Genomic DNA, 24,653 nt, shown 5'->3' with positions numbered 1-24,653 from the left:
TGCAGCTGGTATTGTGACAGATCTTCAATTGTTGCATTTGTCAGTCTTAACATTGTACTGCCACCTATTGTAGAAGTGTGCTTGGTGTACAGAAACTCTGCATACTGTAAGTCAAAGACGTCTCTCTCTCAGAGCAATCCTTTTCATATCAGCCTAGTTAGATAAGTCTGGTTAGTGGACTATTAATTTAATTTAAATTAATTAAATTAATTTTATTTAATTTCATAGGGGATAATAGGAATAAAACTTGGGTGTATAAATATAATGTAGGGGCGATATTAATGAAATGTAGTGAGGGTTGTTAATGTAATGTTGGGCTGATGATGTTACTGATAGTATATCAGCGAAATTCCTGTACAGTAACGTAGATTGTAGTAGTTATTACTTTAACATGAGTTTTCTTTATATAAAATGCTGGGTCTAGTAATATAATGTATTAATGTGGAGTTAGTGGTGGCTATTAACATAATGTGGAGTATCTGTAATGAATGATACCCATTTACTAAATGTGAGTATTACTGATTTAATTACCGTTTGTCTGTGTCTGTCGGGAGATGGGAGGTATAGAGTGATATGACAATGAGAGGTAGGATGAGGTGTCAATATGACAAGGGTAAGAGAAGACAGCTTATGACAAGAGCAGAGTGTGATTGGCAGACCTTGTGGCACCCGGGGCAAACATTTCCTTTGGTGACCCCCCCCCCCATTCAATACAGGGACACTGACCACTGAAGGCGTGTGTCAAAAATATAGAGGTGTGGCTTCATGGGGAAGAGGCATAGCCACAGAATAGTACCAATTCACATTACACCGCACAGTAGTGTCCTTCAGTCACATTACACTACACAGTAGTACCCCTTATACATGGCAGGTAGAGCCCCTTATACATACTGTGCCAAGTACAGCCCCTTGTACACATTGTGCCAGGTAGAGCCCCTTTTATGCACGTAATGTCAGGTAGAGCCCCTTATACACGATATGCCAGGTAGAGTCCCTTTTATAGATGTTACGCAAAGTTGAGCCCCTTACACACATTGCACCAGGCAGAGCCCCTACATATGTTATGCAAGGTAGAGCCCCCTACATACAATACACCAGGTAGAGCCTCTTATACACATTGCACCAGGTAGAGCCTCTTATACACATTGTACCAGGTAGAGCCTCTTATACACACTGTGCCAGGTAGAGCCTCTTATACAAAATTAATTTTAAGTGCACATACAGTAGATGAATGCTAAGGATAGGTATGTGTAGCCCACTGTATACACAAGCAAAGGGAGTCATTTATTTAGTAATCAAAATCATAAAGCAATTACCACACAAGAGAAAAAGGGGGGGGGTTGCGCCTCCTTCTATCAGTCTGATGCACTGCACTCACTGCAGAAAAGCAAGGGCAAGAGGCCGCTGTTTACTGTATATCATCCAGTTAATAACACGGCAATGAGAGTCGTGGTTTGTACTCTCTCCTCCAGCTCCAGTTTAATGTGGAGCAATGGGGGAGTGCAGATGCCACATTGATACACGTCTGGCCAAAGAGGTATAGCCAATTTAGAGCAGTCTATGTGGTGTGTAGGAATGAGGGAGAGAAAATGACAGACAAGGTAGGGAGGTAGAACAAGGGAACATGGAGGGCTGACAAGGTAGAGAAGTAGAATTAGGAAAGTCACATTTTAGGCTCTCTTCCAGAAGAAAAATACATTTCAGATGGAGAAATAACTAGATAAGGACAGCAAACAATGGCAGAATAGAGAGAGGAAGAGAGAGTGGGGAGGGAGGGAGAGAGTGTGGGAAAAAGAGGGAGAAGACAATAGGGGTCGGATGTACTGCAGTGCGAGACGGACAGAACTCAGAGATTCCGGATGAACTCGTACATATTCTTAAAGCGGCAATCATTTACAAGGCAAAAGCCGGTTTAAAAAACGCATGAGTTCGTCCAGAATCTTAGAGCTCCGGCCGAATTGCACTGCATTACATCTGACCCTAGATGTTTTAATGAGGAATGAGTGCACAATGAAGCAAGAACAGCAGACAACACTGGGGGGAGGAATGAGCAAGCAAGAGATGATAACAGGTGCAGGTATCAGAGACTGAGGATGGTAGACAATGTCAAAGAAATGATGGAGGGTGTACAGCAGACAGTGTTAGACTCAGGAATGAGAAAAGGAACGAAAATGGCAAACAATGCCGTTGCAGAAATGAGACAAAGGACAGCAGACAATGCAGGAACAAGAGACACAGAATGACAGACAGATAGTGTCATGTATTAGAATGAGAGAGGATAGCAGCCAATGGGCCTAATTCAGACCTGATCGTAGCAGCAAATTTGTTAGCAGTTGGGCAAAACCAAGGGGGTCATTCCGAGTTGTTCGCTCGTTATTTTTTTTTCGCAACGGAGCGATTAGTCGCGAATGCGCATGCGCAATGTCCGCAGTGCGACTGCGCCAAGTAAATTTGCTATGCAGTTAGTAATTTTACTCACGTTTTTTTCTTCGTTCTGGTGATCGTAATGTGATTGACAGGAAGTGGGTGTTTCTGGGCGGAAACAGGCCGTTTTATGGGTGTGTGCGAAAAAACGCTACCGTTTCTGGGAAAAACGCGGGAGTGGCTGAAGAAACGGAGGAGTGTCTGGGCGAACGCTGGGTGTGTTTGTGACGTCAAATCAGGAACGACAAGCACTGAACTGATCGCAGATGCCGAGTAAGTTTGAAGCTACTCAGAAACTGCTAAGAGGTGTGTAATCGCAATTTTGATAATCTTTCGTTCGCAATTTTAAGAAGCTAAGATTCACTCCCAGTAGGCGGCGGCTTAGCGTGTGTAGAGCTGCTAAAAGCAGCTTGCGAGCGAACAACTCGGAATGACCCCCCAAGTGCACTGCAGGTTTGGCAGATATAACATGCGCAGAGAGAGTTAGATTTCGGTGAGTTATATTTAGAGATGAGCGGGTTCGGTTTTCCGAGAACTGAACCCCCCCGAACTCCACGTGGTTTACATGGATCCGAGGCAGGCTCGGTTGTTCCCGCCTGACTCGGAAAACCCTAACGAGGCAAAAAACATCATCATCACGCTGTCGGATTCTCGCGAGATTCGGATTCCATATAAAGAGCCGAGCGTCGCTGCCATTTTCACTCGTGCATTGTAGAGAGAGAGCAGAGAGGATGTGGCTACGTTCTCTCAGTGGCAAATCTCAATATCAGTGCTCAGTATCAGTGCTTATTGCTGCTCAGTAATACAAGTACAGTGGGGGTAATTCCAAGTTGATCGCAGCAGGAAATTTTTTAGCAGTTGGGCAATACCATGTGCACTGCAGGTGTGGCAGATATAACATTTGCAGAGAGAGTTAGATTTGGGTGGGTTATTTTATTTCTGTGCAGGGTAAATACTGGCTGTTTTATTTTCACACTGCAAATTAGATTGCAGATTGAACACACCCCACGCAAATCTAACTCTCTCTGCACATGTGATATCTGCCTCCCCTGCAGTGCACATGGTTTTGCCCAATTGCTGACAGAATTCCTGCTGCGATCAACTTGGAATTACCCCCAGTGTCTCTCTTGTGCTTTATCTTGCTGCTCAGTGTCAGTTCTCAGTAGTATCATCATCAGTGCTCATTATCACTGCCCATTGTCTTGTGCTGCATTCTGGTGCTCAGTAATACTACAGTACATTACTAATATACTAGTCCAGTGTTTTGTGCTGCATCTTGCTGCTCAGTGTCAGTTCTTAGTAGTATCATCATCAGTGCTCATCATCACTGCTCATTGTCTTGTGCTGCATTGTGGTGCTCAGTAATACTACAGTACATTACTAATATACCAGTCCAGTGTCTTGTGCTGCATCTTGTTGCTCAGTGTCAGTTCTCAGTAGTAGTATCATCATCAGTGCTCAGTACCACTGCTCATTGTCTTGTGCTGCATTGTGGTTCTCAGTAATACTACAGTACATTACTAATATACTAGTCCACTGTCTTGCGCTGCATCTTGCTGCTGTAGGGTGCTGTGGTAGTGTTCTGTCACTGTGCATAGGTCATCATCTTTCCAGTCACAGTGGTATCTGGTATCTATCTAGCGGTATCTATTCCAAACATTACCGCCGTCTAATTCCAGATATATGACTGGCATATAATTCCGCACATTAAAAAATGGAGAACAAAAATGTGGAGGGTAATATAGGAAAAGATCAAGATCCACTTCCACTTAGTGCTGAAGCTGCTGCCACTAGTCATGGCAGAGACGATGAAATGCCATCAACGTCATCTGCCAAGGCCGATGCCCAATGTCATAGTAGAGAGCATGTAAAATTCAAAAAGCAAAAGTTCAGTAAAATGACCCAAAAATCGAAATTAAAATCGAGGAGAAGCGTAAACTTGCCAATATGCCATTAACGACACAGAGTGGCAAGGAACGGCTAAAGCCCTCTCCTATGTTCCTCATGACTAGTGGTTCAGCTTCACATGACGATGGAAGCACTAATCCTCCCGCTAAAAAAATGAAAAGAGTTAAGCTGGCAAAAGCACAGCAAAGTACTGTGCGTTCTTCTAAATCACAAATCCCCAAGGAGAGTCCAATTGTGTCGGTTGCGATGCTTGACCTTCCCAACACTGGACGGGAAGAGGTGGCTACTTCCACCATTTGCACTCCTCCTGCAAGTGCTGGAAGGAGCACCCGCAGTCCTGTTCCTGATAGTCAAATTGAAGATGTCACTGTTGAAGTACACCAGGATGAGGATATGGGTGTTGCTGGTGCTGAGGAGGAAATTGACAAGGAGGATTCTGATGGAGAGGTGGTTTGTTTAAGTCAGGCACCTGGGGAGACACCTGTTGTCCATGGGATGAATAAGGCCATTGACATGCCTGGTCAAAATACAAAAAAAATCTCCTCTTCGGTGTGGAATTATTTCAACAGAAATGTGGACAACAGGTGTCAAGCCGTGTGTTTCCTTTGTCAAGCTGTAATAAGTAGGGGTAAGGACGTTAACCACCTAGGAACATCCTCCTTTATATGTCACCTGGAGCGCATTCATCAGAAGTCATTGACAAATTCAAAAACTTTGGGTGACAGCGGAAGCAGTCCACTGACAACTAAATCCCTTTTTCATCTTGTACCCAAGCTCCTGCAAACCACACCACCAACTCCCTCAGTGTCAATTTCCTCCTTAGACAGGAAAGCCAATAGTCCTGCAGGCCATGTCACTGGCAAGTCTGACGAGTCCTCTCCTAACTGGGATTCCTCCGATGGATCTTTGAGTGGAACGCCTACTGCTGCTGTTGCTGCTGGCGGTGCTGTTGTTGCTGCTGGGAGTCAATTGTCATCCCAGAGGGGAAGTCGGAAGACCACTTGTACTACTTCCAGTAAGCAATTGACTGTCCAACAGTCCTTTGCGAGGAAGATGAAATATCACAGCAGTCATCCTGTTGCGGATAACTCAGGCCTTGACAACTATGTTGGTGTTAGACGTGCGTCCGGTATCCACCGTTAGTTCACAGGGACTTAGAGAATTGCTTGAGGTAGTGTGACCCCAGTACCAAATCCCATCTAGGTTCCACTTCTCTAGGCAGGCAATACCGAGAATGTACACAGACATCAGAAAAAGTGTCCTCAGTGTCTTTAAAAAAATGCAGTTGTACCTACTGTCCACTTAACCACGGACATGTGGACAAGTGGAGCAGGGCAGACTAAGGACTATATGACTGTGACAGCCCACTGGGTAGATGTATTGCCTCCCGCAGCAACAACAGCGGCGGCACCAGTAGCAGCATCTCGCAAACGCCAACTCGTTCCTAGGCAGGCTACGCTTTGTATCACCGCTTTCCATAAGAGGCACACAGATGACAACCTCTTACGGAAACTAATGAAACATCATCGCAGATTGGATTACCCCAATTGGACTCTCCTGGGGATTTGTGATATCGGACAACACCACCAATATTGTGCGTGCATTACATGTGGGCAAATTCCAGCACCTCCCATGTTTTGCACATACAATTAATTGGTGGTGCAGAATTTAAAAAAAAACGACAGGGGCGTGCAGGAGATTCTGTCGGTGGACAGAAAAATTGCGGGCCACTTTTGGCATTCAGCCACCGCGTGCCGAAGACTGGAGTGCCAGAAAACACTCCTGAACATGCCCTGCCATCAGCTGAAGCAAGAGGTGGTAACGAGGTAGAATTCAACCCTCTATATGCTTCAGAGGATGGAGGAGCAGCAATAGGCCATTCAAGCCTATACATCTGCCTACGATATAGGCAAAGGAGGGGGAATGCACCTGACTTAAGTATAGCGGAGAATGATTTCCATGTTGTGCAAGGTTCTCCAACCCTTTGAATTTGCCCCACGTGAAGTCAGTTCAGACACTGCCAGCCTAAGTCAGGTCATTCCCCTCATCAGGCTTTTGCAGAAGCAGCGGGAGAGATTGAAGGAGGAGCTAAAACGGAGCGATTCTGCTAGGCATGTGGGACTTGTGGATGGAGCCCTTCATTCGCTTAACCAGGATTCATGTGTGGTCAATCTGTTGAAATCAGAGCACTACATTTTGGCCACCGTGCTCGATCCTAGGCTTAAAGCCTACGTTGTATCTCTCTTTCCAGCAGACACAAGTCTGCAGATGTTCAAAGACCTGCTGGTGAGACAATTGTCAAGTCAAGCAGAACGTGACCCGCCAACAGCTCCTCCTTCATTTTCTACCACCACTGGAGCTGCCAGGAAAAGGATAAAATTTCCAAAACCACCCACTGGCAGTGATGCAGGGCAGTCAGGAGCAAGTGCTGTCATCTGGTCCGGACTGAAGGACCTGCCAACGATTACTGACATGTCGTCTTCTGTCACTGCATATGATTCTGTCACCATTGAAAGAATGGTGGAGGATTATATGAGTGACAGCATCACTGTAGGCATGTCAGACAGTCCGTACGTATACTGGCAGGAAAAAGAGGCAATTTGGAGGCCCTTGCACAAACTGGCTTTATTTTACCTAAGTTGCCCCCCTCCCCCCCCTCCAGTGTGTACTCCGAAAGAGTGTTTAGTGCAGCCGGTTACCTTGTCAGCGATCGGCGTAGGAGGTTACTTCCAGAAAATGTGGAGAAGATGATGTTCATTAAAATTAATTATAAATTCCTCCGTGGAGACATTTACCAGCAATTGCCTCCAGAAAGTACACAGAACAATGTGATGGTGGATTCCAGTGAAGACGAATTAATACTCTGTGAGGAGGAGGATGTACACAGTGAAAGGGGTGAGGAATCGGACGATGAGGTGGACATCTTGCCTATGTAGAGCCAGTTTGTGCAAGGAGAGATTGATTGCTTCTTTTTTGGTAGGGGCCCAAACCAACAGTCATTTCAGCCGCAGTCCTGTGGCAGACCCTGTCGCTGAAATGATGGGTTTGTTAAAGTGTGCATGTCCTGTTTATACAACATAAGGGTGGGTGGGAGGGCCCAAGGACAATTCCATCTTGCACCTCTTTTTTTATTTATCTTTGCATCATGTGCTGTTTGGGGACTCTTTTTTTAAGTACCATCCTGTCTGACACTGCAGTGCCACACCTAGATGGGCCAGGTGTTTGTGCCGTCCACTTGGGTCGCTTAGCTTAGTCATCCAGCGACCTTGGTGCAAATTTTAGGACTAAAAATAATATTGTGAGGTGTGAGGTGTTCAGAATAGACTGGAAATGAGTGGAAATTATGGTTATTGAGCTTAATAATACTATAGGATCAAAATTACCCCCAAATTCTATGATTTAAGCTGTTTTTGAGGGTTTTATGAGAAAAAAACCACCCGAATCCAAAACTCATCCGAATCCGACAAAAATCCGAAAGGGTGGTTTTGCAAAAACGCGGCCCAATCCAAAACACGACCGCGGAACCGAATCTAAAACCAAAACACGAAAAAGGCCTGCTGGATATCTCTAGTTATATTGTTTCTGTACAGGGTAAATACTGGCTGCTTTATTTTTACACTGCAATTTAGATTTCAGTTTGAACACACCGCACCCAAATCTAGCTCTCTGTACATGTTATATCTGCCCCACCTGCAGTGCACATGGTTTTGCCCAACTGCTAACAATTTTGCTACTACGATCAGGTCTGAATTAGGCCCATTGGATGGAAGTTTGGTGCCATATGTGACAAGAAGAAAAAGTTGGGGAGAGATGTTACTCTTTGCGCTGTGCCAGGCACTGCATCTGCCACATAATGTACATTTTACATGTTGTTAAAACTTTTGTGTGATGTGGGGGCTCAATCATTTATTAACACACAGGGCCGCCATCAGGGGGTACCTGTTGGCACTGCAGTCCCTGGCACGGACAGACAGGGGGCTCGGGTGTCAGTGCCAGCTGTTAGCGCAGCGCCTGCATTGCCAGCGTGCAGACATGGAGGGATACAGTAACGGCAAGACCCCCATCATAGAGTGACAGCACCAGCTGCATTTTAAATGTACTGGCCGCAAGCCAACTGGAGCTCACAGACTGGCAGCCCATCAGGAACAGCCGCATTGGCAGAAACGGATTGACTGCTGGTCCGCGAGCTTCGAATTGGCTTGTGGTCAGCTCCACATTTAAAGTGCAGCCAGCCGCTGTCACTCTCACCATGGCTGCGGGAGCGGTGCCGGGTACTGCATCAAGGGAGACACAGCGTCCGCCTGCACATACTGTGCGTTGGCAAACAGCCTAGCCTGCGACTGCGATGGGGTGGCTGCAATAGGTGACCACACCTGGCCAGATGTACTAAGACTTGAAAAGTGATAACTTGCACAATGATAAAGTACCAACCAACCAACCAGCTCCTAACTGTAATTTTTCAAACGCAGCCTGTAACATGGCAGTTAGGAGCTGATTGGCTGGTACTTCATCACCGTGAAATGTATCACTTTACAAGGCTTAGCACATCTCCCCCACATTGTGAACAGCCTGCATGGCTCCTGCTCAACTCCTGGGATGCACACACAGACGGGAACCATACCGGAGCCAAGCCTCAGCGGTCCCACTGACCACCCACGCCTCTGCCACTGCTGTGAGAGCGCCACCCCGGAGGTGAACTGTCAATATGCATTGGTGCCCTATCCCGTATATCTGCCCCCACTTATCTCTGGATTGTCTCTCTGACCCTCATTTGTATCTGCTCCCACTTATCCCTGGGATGTCCCCCTGCCCCCAACTATATCTGTCCTCCATTTATCCCTTGGATGTTCCTCTGCCCCCCACATACTCCTGGGATATAGCCCTGACCCCTGCTCCAGGTGTTTTTTTTACTAGGCAAAGGTAGGGAAAGTGACAATTTGACATAATTGGTTTCTTTCCTCTAACTAATCCTTAGGAAATTATAAATATATATATATATATATATATATATATATATATATAGAATTTTCTAAGGATTAGCCCAGCACTCACATGGAGGACTTGCTGTGGTGCCCTCCTAAATACCAAGCTGGACCTACAATAGAAGATCAGACGGCGGCACTCAGCAGTCTGTTTGGTGCAGTTTCAATAAAAGTCCTTTATTCCAAACATTTTCGGGGGTTGGACCCTGTCGTCGGGGACATCGCAATGGGGCTTAATCCCTGAAAACGAACCAGGGATAAGTACTAAGGTTCTGTTAGAGCCCCGAAAGGAGGCTGGACCCCTTGAAAGAAGGTCTGAATTTCAGGGATCAGAGCTAATCTGCGATTGAAAAAGACAGAGGCAAAACCTGAACCATGAGTGACCCCAGGCAGAGGCCTACAATCTAGGAAGTCTAAAGGAAGACATATGCAAGCTACGTCTCTCGCACCAAGAGATATAAGACTTCCAGATACTGTGATAATGTGCAGAAGTTACTGGTTTACAAGCCCTTAGAATGGTAGGGCTAACCATCTGTGGAATGCCTCTGTTCCTTAAAAGTGTGATCTCAACAGCCATGGCGTCAAAAGAAGCCGCCATAAGTGTAGGTAGACGAATGGCCCTTGTTGAAGTAGATCCTCATGGAGTGGGAGCCGCCACAGTTCATCCACCAGGAGGAGATGCAGGTCTGAGTATCACGCTGTGCAAGGCCAGTCTGGAGCCACGAGGATGTCAGTGAGTTTCTCTTTTGATGCACTTGAGGACCTGAGGTGGGAGGTGAAACGGAGAGAATATGTCTATAATAAGTAGAGATGAGCGGGTTCGGTTCCTCGGGATCCGAACCCCCCCGTACTTCACCTATTTTACATGGTTCTGAGGCAGCCTCGGATCTTCCCGCCTTGCTCGGTTAACAAGAACGCGCCCGAACGTCATCATCCCGCTGTCGGGTTCTCGCGAGATTTGTATTCTACATAAGGAGCCGCGCGTCGCCGCCATTTTCACTCGTGCATTGGAGATTGAACGGAGAGGACGTGGCTGCGCTCTCTCCCTGAAAAGCTCCGTAATCTGTGCTCAGTGAGCTGCAAATATCTGTGCTCAGTGTGCTGCAAATAATCTGTGCTCAGTGTGCTGAAAATTTCCACGTTCTCTGCCTGAAAACGCTCCATATCTGTGCTCAGTGTGCTGCAAATATCTGATCAGTGTGCTGCATTGTGGGGACTGGGGACCACCAGTATATAATAATTATAGTAGTACAGTACGCCATTGCTGTATCTTGCAGCTCTGTGTCACTGCAAGTATCCATTCCATATCTGTGCGGCATTTTTGTGAGCAGTATATATAGTATTACAGTGCAGCATTTAGGTGACTAACAGTATATAGTTGTACAGTAGGCCATTGCTGTATCTTGCAGCTCTGTGTCACTGCAAGTATCCATTCCATATCTGTGCAGCATTTTTGTGAGCAGCATATATAGTATTACAGTGCAGCATTTTGGTGACCAACAGTATATAAGCACACGAGGGAAGAGGGCCCTGCTCGTGAGAGCTTACAATCTAAAGGGGAGGGGTAGACAGACATGGGTGACACAGATGGGGTACATAGAGAATGTGGAACAGAGGGTTAGGAATCAGGATGAGATTTGGCTGGGTTTGGTGAAGAAGTGGACCCCCAGAAGGCACAAGTCAATACTTAAACATTGCAACATTTTACTGGGCTATGAAGGAGAAAATTAAATATAGGGGAAAAAAAAAAAAAAAAAAGAATCGATAACTTCTACCGCTTTCAAAAAGGTCAATGGAAGCTGAAATAATGGACAACTACCTCATGGAAGCCAGATACAGTATACCAAACAGTACTTAGCAGAGTTAGGAATGAGTGCTTATGAAATACAGTAACATTTTGTCATAATATTTCAGAAACTGCATGGCTGGTCTCTTGCACTCTTTTGCTCTAATACACCACCTGCTTTAGGATTTATATTCAAAAACATTATGTCTCCATAATCCCAAAAACGTCTGTCTTCTTCCAGTGATTTGGACCAATAATACCATTGATTTGAACGAATAATTCCTGTGATTTTGTCATTTTCTTCCAGTGATTTGGACCAATAATACCATTGATTAGAACGAATAATTCCAGTGATTTTGTCATTCTCTTCCAGTGATTTGGACCAATAATACCATTGATTAGAACGAATAATTCCAGTGATTTTGTCATTCTCTTCCAGTGATTTGGACCAATAATACCATTGACTAGAACGAATAATTCCAGTGATTTTGTCATTTTCTTCCAGTGATTTGGACCAATAATACCATTGATTAGAATGAATAATTCCTGTGATTTTGTAATTTTCTTCCAGTGATTTGGACCAATAATACCATTGATTAGAACTAATAATTCCAGTGATTTTGTCATTTTCTTCCAGTGATTTGGACCAATAATACCATTGATTAGAACGAATAATTCCAGTGATTTTGTCATTTTCTTCCAGTGATTTGGACCAATAATACCATTGATTAGAATGAATAATTCCAGTGATTTTGTCATTTTCTTCCAGTGATTTGGACCAATAATACCATTGATTAGAAAAACGAATAATTCCTGTGATATTGAGGTGTTTGTGTTGCTTAGCTTAGCCGTCCAGCGACCACAGTGCACCTCTTTTTCTCTTTTGTTTGCATCATGTGCTGTTTGGAGCCAATTTTTTTAAGTGCCATCCTGTCTGACACTGCAGTGCCACTCCTAGATGGGCCAGGTGTTTGTGCCACCCTCTTGGGTCGCTTTGCTTAGTCATCCAGCGACCTCGGTGCAAATTTTAGGATTAAAAATAGTATTGTGAGGTGTTCAAAATAGACTGGAAATGGAAATTGTGGTTATTGAGGTTAATAATACTATAGGATCAAAACTACCCCCAAATTCTATGATTTAAGCTGTTTTTGAGGGGTTTTTGAAAAAAACACCCGAATCCAAAACACACCCGAATCCGACAAAAAATTTTCAGGGAGGTTTTGCCAAAACGTGTCCGAATCCAAAACACGGCCGCGGAACCGAATCCAAAACCAAAACACAAAACCCGAAAAATGTCTGGTGCGCATCTCTAAAAGATACACTTAAAATAGGTTTGTAACGGGGAGGTTCATTTCTTAATAAAAAAAACAAAGCTTTTAAAATAGTACATAAACATATACCAGTATCATAATATATTTAAAGTGCGTGAATAATAGCACACACACTGACCAGGGGTCACACAGACACACACAGACACACACACACACACACACACACACACACACACACACACACACACAGTCACAGTGACCAGGCCACTTACACATTGACCAGTGGCCACTCACACTTTGACTGGGTCCAGGGCCGTTTCTAGCCAATTTGGCTCCCAGTGCGAGATTTAAAAATGCGCCCCCCCCCCCCCCCATAGATATAAAGAGGAAAAGCATGCGCGCGCCCAAGGCGCGCGCGCTCCCGGTAAGGGGGCGTGACCTCATTAAAATGGGCGTGGCTTTGTTAATATGGGCGTGGCCTCATCTGATCTCATCAACACGGCCACCACAGGATATAAAAAAAAAAAGTCCTCATTTTACACATTACAGCAGGCACGCTACCCCATTTTACACAGCACGGCAGGCAAGTGTCCCCATTTTACACAGTACGACAGGCACGTGCCCCCATTTTACACATTGCGGCAGGAAAAAAAGTGTCCCCATTTTACACAGTACGACAGGCAAGTGTCCCCATTTTACACATTGCGGCAGGAAAAAGTGTCCTCATTTTACACAGCACGGCAGGCAAGTGTCCCCATTTTACACATTGCGGCAGGCACGTGCCCCAATTTTACACATTGCGGCAGGAAAAAGTGTCCTCATTTTACACAGTACGACAGGCAAGTGTCCCCATTTTACACATTGCGGCAGACAGGTGTCCCCATTTTACACATTGCGGCAGACAGGTGTCCCCATTTTACACATTGCGGCAGACACGTGCCCCCATTTTACACAGTACGCAGGCAAGTGTCCCCATTTTACACACTGCGGCAGACACGTGCCCCCATTTTACACAGTACGACAGGCAAGTGTCCCCATTTTACACACTGCGGCAGACACGTGCCCCCATTTTACACAGTACGCAGGCAAGTGTCCCCATTTTACACACTGCGGCAGACACGTGCCCCCATTTTACACAGTACGCAGGCAAGTGTCCCCATTTTACACACTGCGGCAGACACGTGCCCCCATTTTACACAGTACGCAGGCAAGTGTCCCCATTTTACACACTGCGGCAGACAGGTGTCCCCATTTTACACATTAAGGCAGACAGGTCCCCATTTTACACATTAAGGCAGACAGGTCCCCATTTTACACATTAAGGCAGACAGGTCCCCATTTTACACATTACTGCAGGTGGTGGGGAGGGAGAAAGGGAGAGAGAGGGAGAGGGGCTGACTTACATTTGTAGCGGTTCTCGCCGCTCTTCAGCCGCCTCTCCCTCCTCGTCTGCGCGGCTCCCCCTTCTCCCTCCTCCCGAGTGCCCAGCTCGGGGGGCGGGGTTTCGCGGAATGGCGCGTTTGCGTCGTGATGTCACGACGCAATCGCGTCATTCTGCGAAACCCCGCCCCCCGAGCTGGGCACTCGGGAGGAGGGAGAAGGGGGTTTCAAAGTATGAAGAAGTGCCGCGGCGGGCGCCCCGTGCGGTTGCACGGCTCGCCCGCCGCAAGAAACGGCACTGACTGGGTCCATATACACAAGGTCACAAACAGCCCCAGCAGCACAGCTGCAGGAATCCTGCAGATACCTTGCATCACTGCTTCATCTGTGTGACCTGACCATCGGCCTCTCCCCAACCAATCCTGCTCCGATTCGCTCACACCTCCAAAGGCAGCAGCTGGCTCATACATGTTTTGTGCAGTACCACAAACACACTGTGTGGGCTGTGCAGGCAACTTGCACACTGTCACTCTAACCAGACTACTCCCACTAACCAGGGGCCACTCCCACAATGCCACACTGACCAGCCACTCGCACACTGTCACAATGTCCAGGGGCCATGGAAACGGAGGGAACATGTCTAAAATAAGATACACTTAAAATAGATTTGTAAAAGGGAGATTCATTTATTAATTAAACAAAGCAAAAGCTTTTAAAATAGTATATAAACATATACCAGTATCATAATATACACTGCTCAAAAAAATAAAGCGAACACTAAAATAACACATCCTAGATCTGAATGAATGAAATATTCTTATTAAATACTTTGTTCTTTACATAGTTGAATGTGCTGACAACAAAATCACACAAAAATTATCAATGGATTTCAAAATGTATTAACCCATGGAGGTCTGGATTTGGAGTCACACTCAAAATTAAAGTGGAAAAACACACTACAGGCTGATCCAACTTTGATGTAATGTCCTTAAAACAAGTCAAAATGAGGCTCAGTAGTGTGTGTGGCCTCCACGTGCCTGTATGACCTCCCTACAACGCCTGGGCATGCTCCTGATGAGGTGGCGGATGGTCTCCTGAGGGATCTCCTCCCAGACCTGGACTAAAGCATCCGCCAACTCCTGGACAGTCTGTGGTGCAACGTGGCGTTGGTGGATGGAGCGAGACATGATGTCCCAGATGTGCTCAGTTGGATTCAGGTCTGGGGAACGGGCGGGCCAGTCCATAGCATCAATGCCTTTGTCTTGCAGGAACGGCTGACACACTCCAGCCACATGAGGTCTAGCATTGTCTTGCATTGGGAGGAACCCAGGGCCAACCGTACCAGCATATGGTCTCCCAAGGGGTCTGAGGATCTCATCTCGGTACCTAATGGCAGTCAGGCTACCTCTGGCGAGCACATGGAGGGCTGTGGGGCCCCCCAAAGAAATGCCACCCCACACCATTACTGACCCACTGCCAAGTCGGTCATGCTGGAGGATGTTGCAGGCAGCAGAACATTCTCCTTGGCGTCTCCAGACTCTGTCACGTCTGTCACATGTGCTCAGTGAGAACCTGCTTTCATCTGTGAAGAGCACAGGGCGCCAGTGGCGAATTTGCCAATCTTGGTGTTCTCTGGCAAATGCCAAACGTCCTGCACGGTGTTGGGCTGTAAGCACAACTCCCACCTGTGGACGTCAGGCCCTCATACCACCCTCATGGAGTCTGTTTCTGATCGTTTGAGTAGACACATGCACATTTGGGGCTTGCTGGAGGTCATTTTGCAGGGCTCTGGCAGTGCTCCTCCTGTTCCTCCTTACACAAAGGTGGAGGTAGCGGTCCTGCTGCTGGGTTGTTGCCCTCCTACGGCCTCCTCCACGTCTCCTGATGTACTGGCCTGTCTCCTGGTAGCGCCTCCATGCTCTGGACACTACGCTGACAGACACGGCAAACCTTCTTGCCACAGCTCGCATTGATGTGCCATCCTGGATGAGCTGCACTACCTGAGCCACTTGTGTGGGTTGTAGACTCCGTCTCATGCTACCACTAGAGTGAAAGCACCGCCAGCTTTCAAAAGTGACCAAAACATCAGCCAGAAAGCATAGGAGCTGAGCAGTGGTCTGTGGTCACCACCTACAGAACAACTCCTTTATTGGGGGTGTCTTGCTAATTGCCTATAATTCCCACCTGTTGTCTATTCCATTTGCACAACAGCATGTGACATTGATTGTCAATCAGTGTTGCTTCCTAAGTGGACAGTTTGATTTCACAGAAGTATGATTGACTTGGAGTTACATTGTGTTGTTTAAGTGTTCCCTTTATTTTTTTGAGCAGTGTATATAAAGTGCATGAATAATAGGAGAATATACTGTATATAAAGTGCAAGAATAAAACGAGGCAAAACATCATCCTCCCGCTGTCATATTCTCGCAGGTTTTGCATTCTATAAAGGGCCCCAGTGATCGCGCCAGCTTTACTCGGATTGTGGAGCTTGTAGTGAGCGGACGCATCTGTGCTGTGCTGTGTCTGTCCAGGGGTGCTGTATTGCCCATCCAGAGGTGTTGCTGTGTTGTCCATCCAGGGGCTGGGGCTGCTTTGTCCTCCAGTATGTGTGGCCCCTGATCAGTGTGACAGTGTATGTGGCCCCTTGATCAGTGTGACAGTGTGTCCCACCTGGTCAGTGTGTATGGCCCCAGGTCACCATGACCTCAACCCGACTCCTGATCAGTGCTCGCTGGGTCACAAGAATTCTGTTAAATTATAATTGGAAAAATATTTACTTTTACTATACACACAAATAAAATAGTATTGTGGCCTACTATTCACAAATAAAATAGTATTGTGGCCTACTATTCACAAATAAAATAGTATTGTGGTCTACTATTCACAAATAAAATAGTATTGTGGTCTACTATTCACAAATAAAATAGTATTGTGGTCTACTATTCACAAATAAAATAGTATTGTGGTCTACTATTCACAAATAAAATAGTATTGTGGCCTACTATTCACAAATAAAATAGTATTGTGGCCTACTATTCACAAATAAAATAGTATTGTGGTCTACTATTCACAAATAAAATAGTATTGTGGTCTACTATTCACAAATAAAATAGTATTGTGGCCTACTATTCACAAATAAAATAGTATTGTGGCCTACTATTCACAAATAAAATAGTATTGTGGCCTACTATTCACAAATAAAATAGTATTGTGGCCTACTATTCACAAATAAAATAGTATTGTGGTCTACTATTCACAAATAAAATAGTATTGTGGCCTACTATTCACAAATAAAATAGTATTGTGGCCTACTATTCACAAATAAAATAGTATTGTGGCCTACTATTCACAAATAAAATAGTATTGTGGTCTACTATTCACAAATAAAATAGTATTGTGACCTATTACTGTCACAAGTAATTGTGACTTTGTCCCACTTCTAGGACACAAACATTAAGTGGCAGGATCACTAAAATATGATTTGAACTTAGTTAAGAAAGCAAAGATTTCTGGCTCTCTAAGGAAAAATTGGACATACTGTACTAAATATCATTTTATCTGTGCCTTAATGAGAGAGATATATACTGCGCTGATGTCCAGTAATTACAATCTTATTGTATCAGTGGATGTATAAAACTGTAGCAAAAAAATGCTTTCAATAATCATATACAGACAGCTCGGTGTCAATATGTATGTATGTAACAGAAAAAGATACAATAACTTAGACTCATATACATATAGCTCAGCAGCTCTTAAGCATCAGTATTAAAACAAGTCCATTTCCTTGGAAAAAGAGGCACCCTGTGTGAATCTCTAGCAATAGTGATCATAGGCAGCACAGCACATTGCAGTTTCTATTTAACAACCAAGGGTTAAAGGATTTCAAGCTTTCTATCATGGCAATGTTAGTGGTAGCTGAGTGACTAATTCTCCAAGCAATGCTTCTGTAGACTTCCTAAGCGATTAGAAGAACGTATAATCTGCCTCTACCATCTGTCTGTTTAATAGAAACAAAATATTGAAGTAGTCTCATTTACCTATTAATATAAGAGACAACATTTTTTTTGCCAAAAGACAATAAAAATACAGGAACAATAATATCAGTTATGTTTCATTGCATTTTGTTATATTACAAGTCTATGTATTTTGAAGTATTAAAGTCCTCTAAAACGTGCAATGTAATTTATTACACCACCAATAGTTTTTATTACATTTTCAAATGTTAAATTGAAAAAAAAATGTGAGGGTGCGGGGTCCACAGAATAGACCATGAATATATAATTTGAACATGAAAACAGAGAAACAGAATACAATAACACAAATACAAGCAAAGTCCTAGGAAGATGAAGAAGCGTCTCTAAGCAATAGATCCCACAATTCACCATCAGTTACCATCAGCTGCTCTGTGCTGGGCTACAGTGAGCAGCAGCATAAGTCTCTGCCTGTGCAGGTGGGGGGTAGTAATTACACAGGGGGGTGCACTGAGCCCCTGGCCGAGGGGCTCAATGCACCCTCATGCTCAGCACACAGCAATGCTTTTCGGCGCTGTAAATACTTCTGCAAAATATATTTGTGCGTCCGCAGAGCTTACAGTATGTTCTAAATACTTTTGGGGGGGGGGGGGAATCCAGAGGGGGCGTGGTCATGCTTATCACAATTAGGCCATGGCCCCAAAAATTAACCTGCCCCAGAAGAGCTCTATGCAGCACTGCACGGTATATTTACTGTGTCCATCAAAAATGCAAGTTGAACATTATGATGACCTTATAAATGGAGGGCAGAAAGTGTTTTTTCCAGAACTGATCTATGGCTGTTTTAATAGCAATCAAGATATGTCCCAAATAGAGATGGGCGGTTTGGATTTTAGGAAATCTGAACCTGCCAAAACTTCCGAGATCTGAGTATATCCAAGCCGCGGCTTGCATTTTCCCGCCAGACTCTGAATCGAGGCAAAACATCATTCTTTTGGCGTTGGTTCCTTGTGTGTTTTGGATTCTATATAAAGGGCCCTGTGGCGGTGACTCGTGCCATTTCACTCTGTTCTCATGCATGCTGCTGTGTGCTGTGCTAGTTCGAGTGGATGTCAGAGCCGGATTTAGGGGTCAGGCCCCCCCTGAGACACAATGATATTATCCGCCCCCACCCCTTCCCCCCAAGCACCACAGGAAGGGGCGTGGCCACAGAATACTACCAATTCACATTATGCCGCACAGTAGTGTCTGTCAGTCACATTACACCACACAGTAGTACCCCTTATACACACCAGGAAGAGCCTCTTATGCATATATTGTGCTAGGTACAGATCCATTTTACACATTATTCCAGGTAGAGCCCCATTTTACACATTACTCCAGGTAGAGCTCCTATCACACATTACGGCAGACAGGCAGAGTCCCCTTTTTACAAATTACGGCAACAGAGTCCCCCTTTTTACACACTACGGCAGGCAGAGTCCCCTTTTAACACATTATGACACCTAGTTATGGCCCTGCATAGATTATGTGCCATACTGTAAATGTTACCCACTCCACTCGATAAATGTTTCCCACCCCCTCCCCCAATAGGGCTTGCACTAGCAGAATGTTATCCTTTCTTCTTGTTGTTATAGCATACCATTTTGTGCTATTCTCAGCCAGAGTCAGTGACAGCCCTACACCGCAGCCTCTCTCGTACTGTGTCCTCCTGGCCGGCTCCTCATGCAGGCTCTTTGGGTCGTGCTCAGATGTCATGTCACATGAAATGACGCCAGCGACTGGTCCAGAGCACACAAAGACAGAGGAGGAGCGAGGAGGAGCGCCCGCGCCGCCACTGCTGCTGATGGACGCTGCGCTCAGCAGGCGTGCAGTTCTCATTTGCTTATACTGCTGCACAATGGGTACACGGCCGTGGCCCAAGGGACATCAGCTTCTCTAATGGGTGGGAAGGGGGGAATTGCCATGCCACCCCCAGCAGGTGCCGTCCATAGGCACCTGCTGGGGGTGCCTATGGACGATTGCCTAGTAGGAAATCCGGCATTGGTGGCTGTGCTGTGTCTAGACTCCATACAAGTGGCTGTGCTGTATTCAGACTCCAGACAAGTGGCTGTGCTGTGTCTAGACTCCATATAAGTGGCTGTGCTGTATCCAGACTCCAGACAAGTGGCTGTGCTGTGTCCAGATGCCATACAAGTCGCTGTGCTGCGTCCATACAAGTGGCTGTGCTGTGTCTAGACTCCATACAAGTGGCTGTGCTGTGTCCAGATGCCATACAAGTGGCTGTGCTGTGTCCTGATGCCATACAAGTGGCTGTGCTGTATCCAGACCCCAGACAAGTGGCTGTGCTGTGTCCAGATGCCATACAAGTGGCTGTGCTGTGTCCTGATGCCATACAAGTGGCTGTGCTGTATCCAGACAAGTGGCTGTGCTGTGTGTCCAGATGTCATACAAGTGGCTGTGCTGTGTCCAGATGCCATACAAGTGGCTGTGCTGTGTCCTGATGCCATACAAGTGGCTGTGCTGTATCCAGACAAGTGGCTGTGCTGTGTGTCCAGATGCCATACAAGTGGCTGTGCTGTGTCCTGATGCCATACAAGTGGCTGTGCTGTATCCAGACAAGTGGCTGTGCTGTGTGTCCAGATGCCATACAAGTGGCTGTGCCCAGACTCCAGACAAGTGGATGTGCTGTGTGTCCAGATGCCATACAAGTGGCTGTGCCCAGACTCCAGACAAGTGGCTGTGCTGTGTCCAGATGCCATACAAGCAGGGGCATTTTAAGATAGGAGGGGACCCACGTGCATCCTCTGTTGCAGGCCACCTCCTCTCCGGCAGCAGTCTATTGCGCATGCGCAGGTCTCCGGGACCATGGCGCCCCCGCCTTGTTCCCAGGGACATCTCTGGTGCGCATGCGCAAATCAATCGGAAATGGCCACAGCGGCCATTTACCGAATGATTTATGCCTGCACTAGAGGGCCGTAACTACGGGACTCTGGAATGGTAAGTATGTTAAATGGGTGCAGTGTGTGCGATGTGGGCCCCCCTGGACCCAGGGGCCCGTGTGCACCGTACACACTGCACCCATTATAGAAACGCCAATGCATACAAGTGGCTGTGTCCATCCCGAAGTCCTGTGCTGTGTCCAGTCCCCAGTCTAATTCTGTCACACAGTGGTGATGCACTCACTCCACTGTGTTCATATACTGTATAAGCACTACAGTGTGAATTATCAGTTGCGAAAAAAGTTTAAAAAAAAAAGGATTATTTTACATTTGTATATGTCCTGATTTTTAGATGTACTGTATATACATGTTGGTAAATTTGACCATGAATTATATTTTTATTAGGTGCATCTTTGGTGCACAGAAGAATTGTTACCATTTGCATTTTGCCAACTTGATACTTTTATAATTAGAAGAGTGCTCAGCTGTCACTCCTACAAAAGCGTTTCCACCTGCTAAGAAATCTTCTAATACAGGCTTTTTCAACCAGTGTGCTGTGGCACACTAGTGTGCCGCGACCAGTTGCAAGGTGTGCCGCGGAGGCAGAGCAGCTTCCTACACCTTCAGAGTGAACTGTTGGCCCGGGCTCATCTTAGAGGATCAGTTGTGCTCTGGCCGTGACCTATGCCTTGAAGACGCGACGGTGTGATATCATAGGTCTCGGCCGCCACGTCTCACCACCCAGCCAGCCCACCCGCATACACATCTTCCAGTTCCCGCCTGCATACACAGCTTTCCTTGCCCACCCACATCCACACCTGCCAGAGAGCCCGCAACTCAGTATTCGCAGCACTCCACTATGAACCACTCCCGCCACTGAGGGACAGGGAGGAGGGCAGCTGACCGGTAATATATCTGTTATTATTCCCCACAGGAGAAGTAAAATAAGATTTCAATAGGATTTATGTGGGGAGAATAAGGATTTGTGGATTTATGGGGGGAACAATGTGAATAATTCATGTGGGGAGCAATAGGATTTATGTGGTGAGCAATGTGATTGTGTTTCCTGTGTAGGCCAATGTATGTGTGGAATTTTTCTTTTTACTGTGAGGGCCAATGTGTGTTTTTTGTTTTTTTCTGTGGGGAACTAATGGTGTGCCTTGGGAATTTGAAAATATTGTTCGGTGTGCCGTGAGTAAAAAAAGGTTGAAAATCACTGCTATAGAGGATACTGGGCGCACGCCCAGTGCTTCATGTTTCCTGCACTGTTACTTCGTTAAGTAATGTTGTTGGTTCAGCTGTTGCTGTTCCTGTTCAGATTTGGTTAACATGGCTTTCCTCTTGTTTGTGTGTGCTGGTTCGAATCTCACCACTGTTCTGTTACATCCTTCCTCATGATATGTCCGTCTCCTCGGGCACAGTTTCTAGACTGAGTTTGGTAGGAGGGGCATAGAGGGAGGAGCCAGTGCACACTATTGATTTCTTAAAGTGCCCAAGGCTCCCAGTGGACCCGTCTATACCCCATGGTACTAATGTGGACCCCAGTATCCTCTACAGACTACGAGAAAAGGATTTACCGGTAGGTAATTAAAATCCTATTTTCCGAAAAGCTGCTTGGCAAAAATAGCAGTTTTTCGGAAGTGATATTTTTATAAGGGAGTCATGATGAATTTAAAAAAAATTGTGAAATGTAAAAGGTGAGAATTAAAAACTAAAAATTCTTAATTCACAATTTTTTTCATAATGAATATGCCCCCATGCCGCATAACAAGAGTACAATACATAAGGATGCAATAAAATGTAATTGTGAAACATATTGAACTGAAACCACGAATAGCACAAAACTTATGTATAAGCAGAGGAAGTACCCGGCATTGCCCAGGTTTAAACCTTCAAGTCATTAACTTATAAATGAGTTAGATGTACATTTTAAAAATAATTAGCAGCTCTTCCAACACACCAATGAGGTGGCTGCCCAGTGTCGTTTTTTTTTTCTTGTGGTGTCGCCAGTAGCCCTAATCTCCAGCTCTCCTTTTTCTTTTTTTTTATATCTTTTTTTACGTTTTTTTTTTTTTTTTTTAGTTTTACATTCACCTTTAACCAAGTAGTGTTCCTACAGCCATCTACGTGCTAATTCAAGATAAGTATAAGAATTTGCACTGGCACGAGCTGTAGCCTTGATCTCATGCAGAGACTGTAAATTCTTTGCCATAGGGACTACGCGGGCCAAATTGTTCAGCGGGGCTATAGTGCGTCTCATAACAAACTGCATATCCTTGGCACTGGGCGCTCTGGTCTTATGGTTGGCCTCTGGAGGGTGAGAGTCTTTCCGCAGCACTGCGCCCCCCCCTGCCGCTCTCAGCAGTACCATGGGGGACACTGTTCCTCTCCACCCGTGTCCTGATGAATTTGGCCTTGCTCCCATAGGTCATTGTGCTGCGTGAATCTTCATAGGCACTATCTGCAGGACTGATGTGTGCAATCATCACCATTCTGCTTTTCCCGCTCAGTGCGCCCTTTAGCAGCCAGGTCAGTTTGCTGTCTCGGTAGTTTATATGGCTGCCTGGTCTCTCGCGCAGTGCCATGATGCAGTTCCTGAGGGCGAGAAGGGAGCGGTTGATGTAACCTCCTTCTTTCATAGTCTGGCCGCTGTTGGTAGTCTGGCTTGCCCGCTCTGATCCTGCCAGGTCTACCATGTGCTTACTCCATCACTGCCTGTTTGCTTAACGGTGACCTGTAATACGGCATGGGAGCGTGATGAGGTCTTATTAGTAGTTGTGGTTGCTTCAGAGCGACGCTTATTCCCCATCTTCAGCATAGACATGGCCTCCTCAGGAGTGCTAGGGGAGAACGCAGTAATCCCTAGTATTTTGGTGTTACCATAAGGATCCTCTCTGAGGGCCAAAGATCCAGAGGAAGGTCTTAATAGGTCCCGGATCATTTCATTGTAGATCTCTACATATGACAATGATACAGAGAAATGATCTCTCCTTCCAGTCTCCTCAATAGTCTTAAACAGGTCCTTCAGGGTGCGATACATCACTCCGGGGTCGCAAGGCTTGCCCATCATAGTATAGGTCTTCCCTGTGTCTGTGGGGCCGTAGGCAAATATGGCAGCATTGTACCCAGCTAGGATGTCATCCACTATGTTCTTCATCGTGGAATCATACACATTTTCCTGTGTAGCTGCCTGATTGAACACGTGATTAAAAGTGAATGTTGCTTCTCTGGTCCTGCTCGAGCGCAATACGTCATAAGGATCCTCGCCAGGGTCCTTCAGTAGCACTGTCTGCAGACCAAGCTGTTGGGTGATGCACTGTGCTCGGTTCTTAGTCTCCGTCAAATTAAACGGACGGATGCGCAGAGCGACAGTCATCTGATGGTCTATAGCGTTCTTCTGTTTAGTCGCCATCTCTCGATTTTAATCTCAGAAAAGAAAAAGAAAAGTATCTGTGTTTTGGCACTAGTCCAACGGTATCAGATATGAGCCAGGAAGCCGCCAGCGGCCTGTTTTATACCCTTCAAAAAAGGTGGTGCTAGACATGCCCAGACATGCCCAAAAGGTGGTGCTAGACTTGCCCAAAAGGTGGCGCTAGACATGCCCAGACATGCCCAAAAGGTGGCGCTAGACACGCCCAAAAGGTGGTGCTAGACACGCCCAGACATGCCCAATAGGTGGTGCTAGACATGCCCAGACAGGCCCAAAAGGTGGTGCTAGACACGCCCCTCCTGCAGTGTACCCCCTAATAAAATTAGCTGCGCACACCTATGGTCATTCCTGTTTTTTCATTAAAATTATACAATTGCCGTCATAGTGTTATTTTGGGATCAAGTGGGTTGGGGTGGGGTGCCACCCTGATACTTACAGTGTCATCTGCTCCTGTAGCTATGTGTATTTACCCTGTACTTGTCCTATATGGTCTTCAACTGTAAGTCACTATTTTCCTGTTTTGATTATTTTGTTTATGTACTTTGTAATTGGGCGCTGC

The 24,653-nt window shown here is 45.8% G+C and overlaps 1 protein-coding gene across 1 annotated transcript; it reads right to left on the bottom strand.

Moving 5' to 3' along the window:
• Positions 1-20,234: 20,234 nt before the first annotated feature.
• LOC134909920 (kinesin-like protein KIF19) lies at positions 20,235-24,155 on the bottom strand. The gene is given in 2 exon segments (XM_063917309.1): positions 20,235-23,374; positions 23,377-24,155. Coding segments are annotated over 2 exon segments (1,113 nt in total). The 5' UTR covers positions 24,077-24,155; the 3' UTR covers positions 20,235-22,961.
• Positions 24,156-24,653: the final 498 nt, after the last annotated feature.

Source organism: Pseudophryne corroboree, chromosome 4 (assembly GCF_028390025.1).
Source record: "Pseudophryne corroboree isolate aPseCor3 chromosome 4, aPseCor3.hap2, whole genome shotgun sequence".
In the NCBI taxonomy this organism is placed as follows: Eukaryota; Metazoa; Chordata; class Amphibia; order Anura; family Myobatrachidae; genus Pseudophryne; species Pseudophryne corroboree.
Note: the sequence above shows the minus strand (reverse complement) of the source record. Positions and strands in the feature narration are given on the sequence as shown.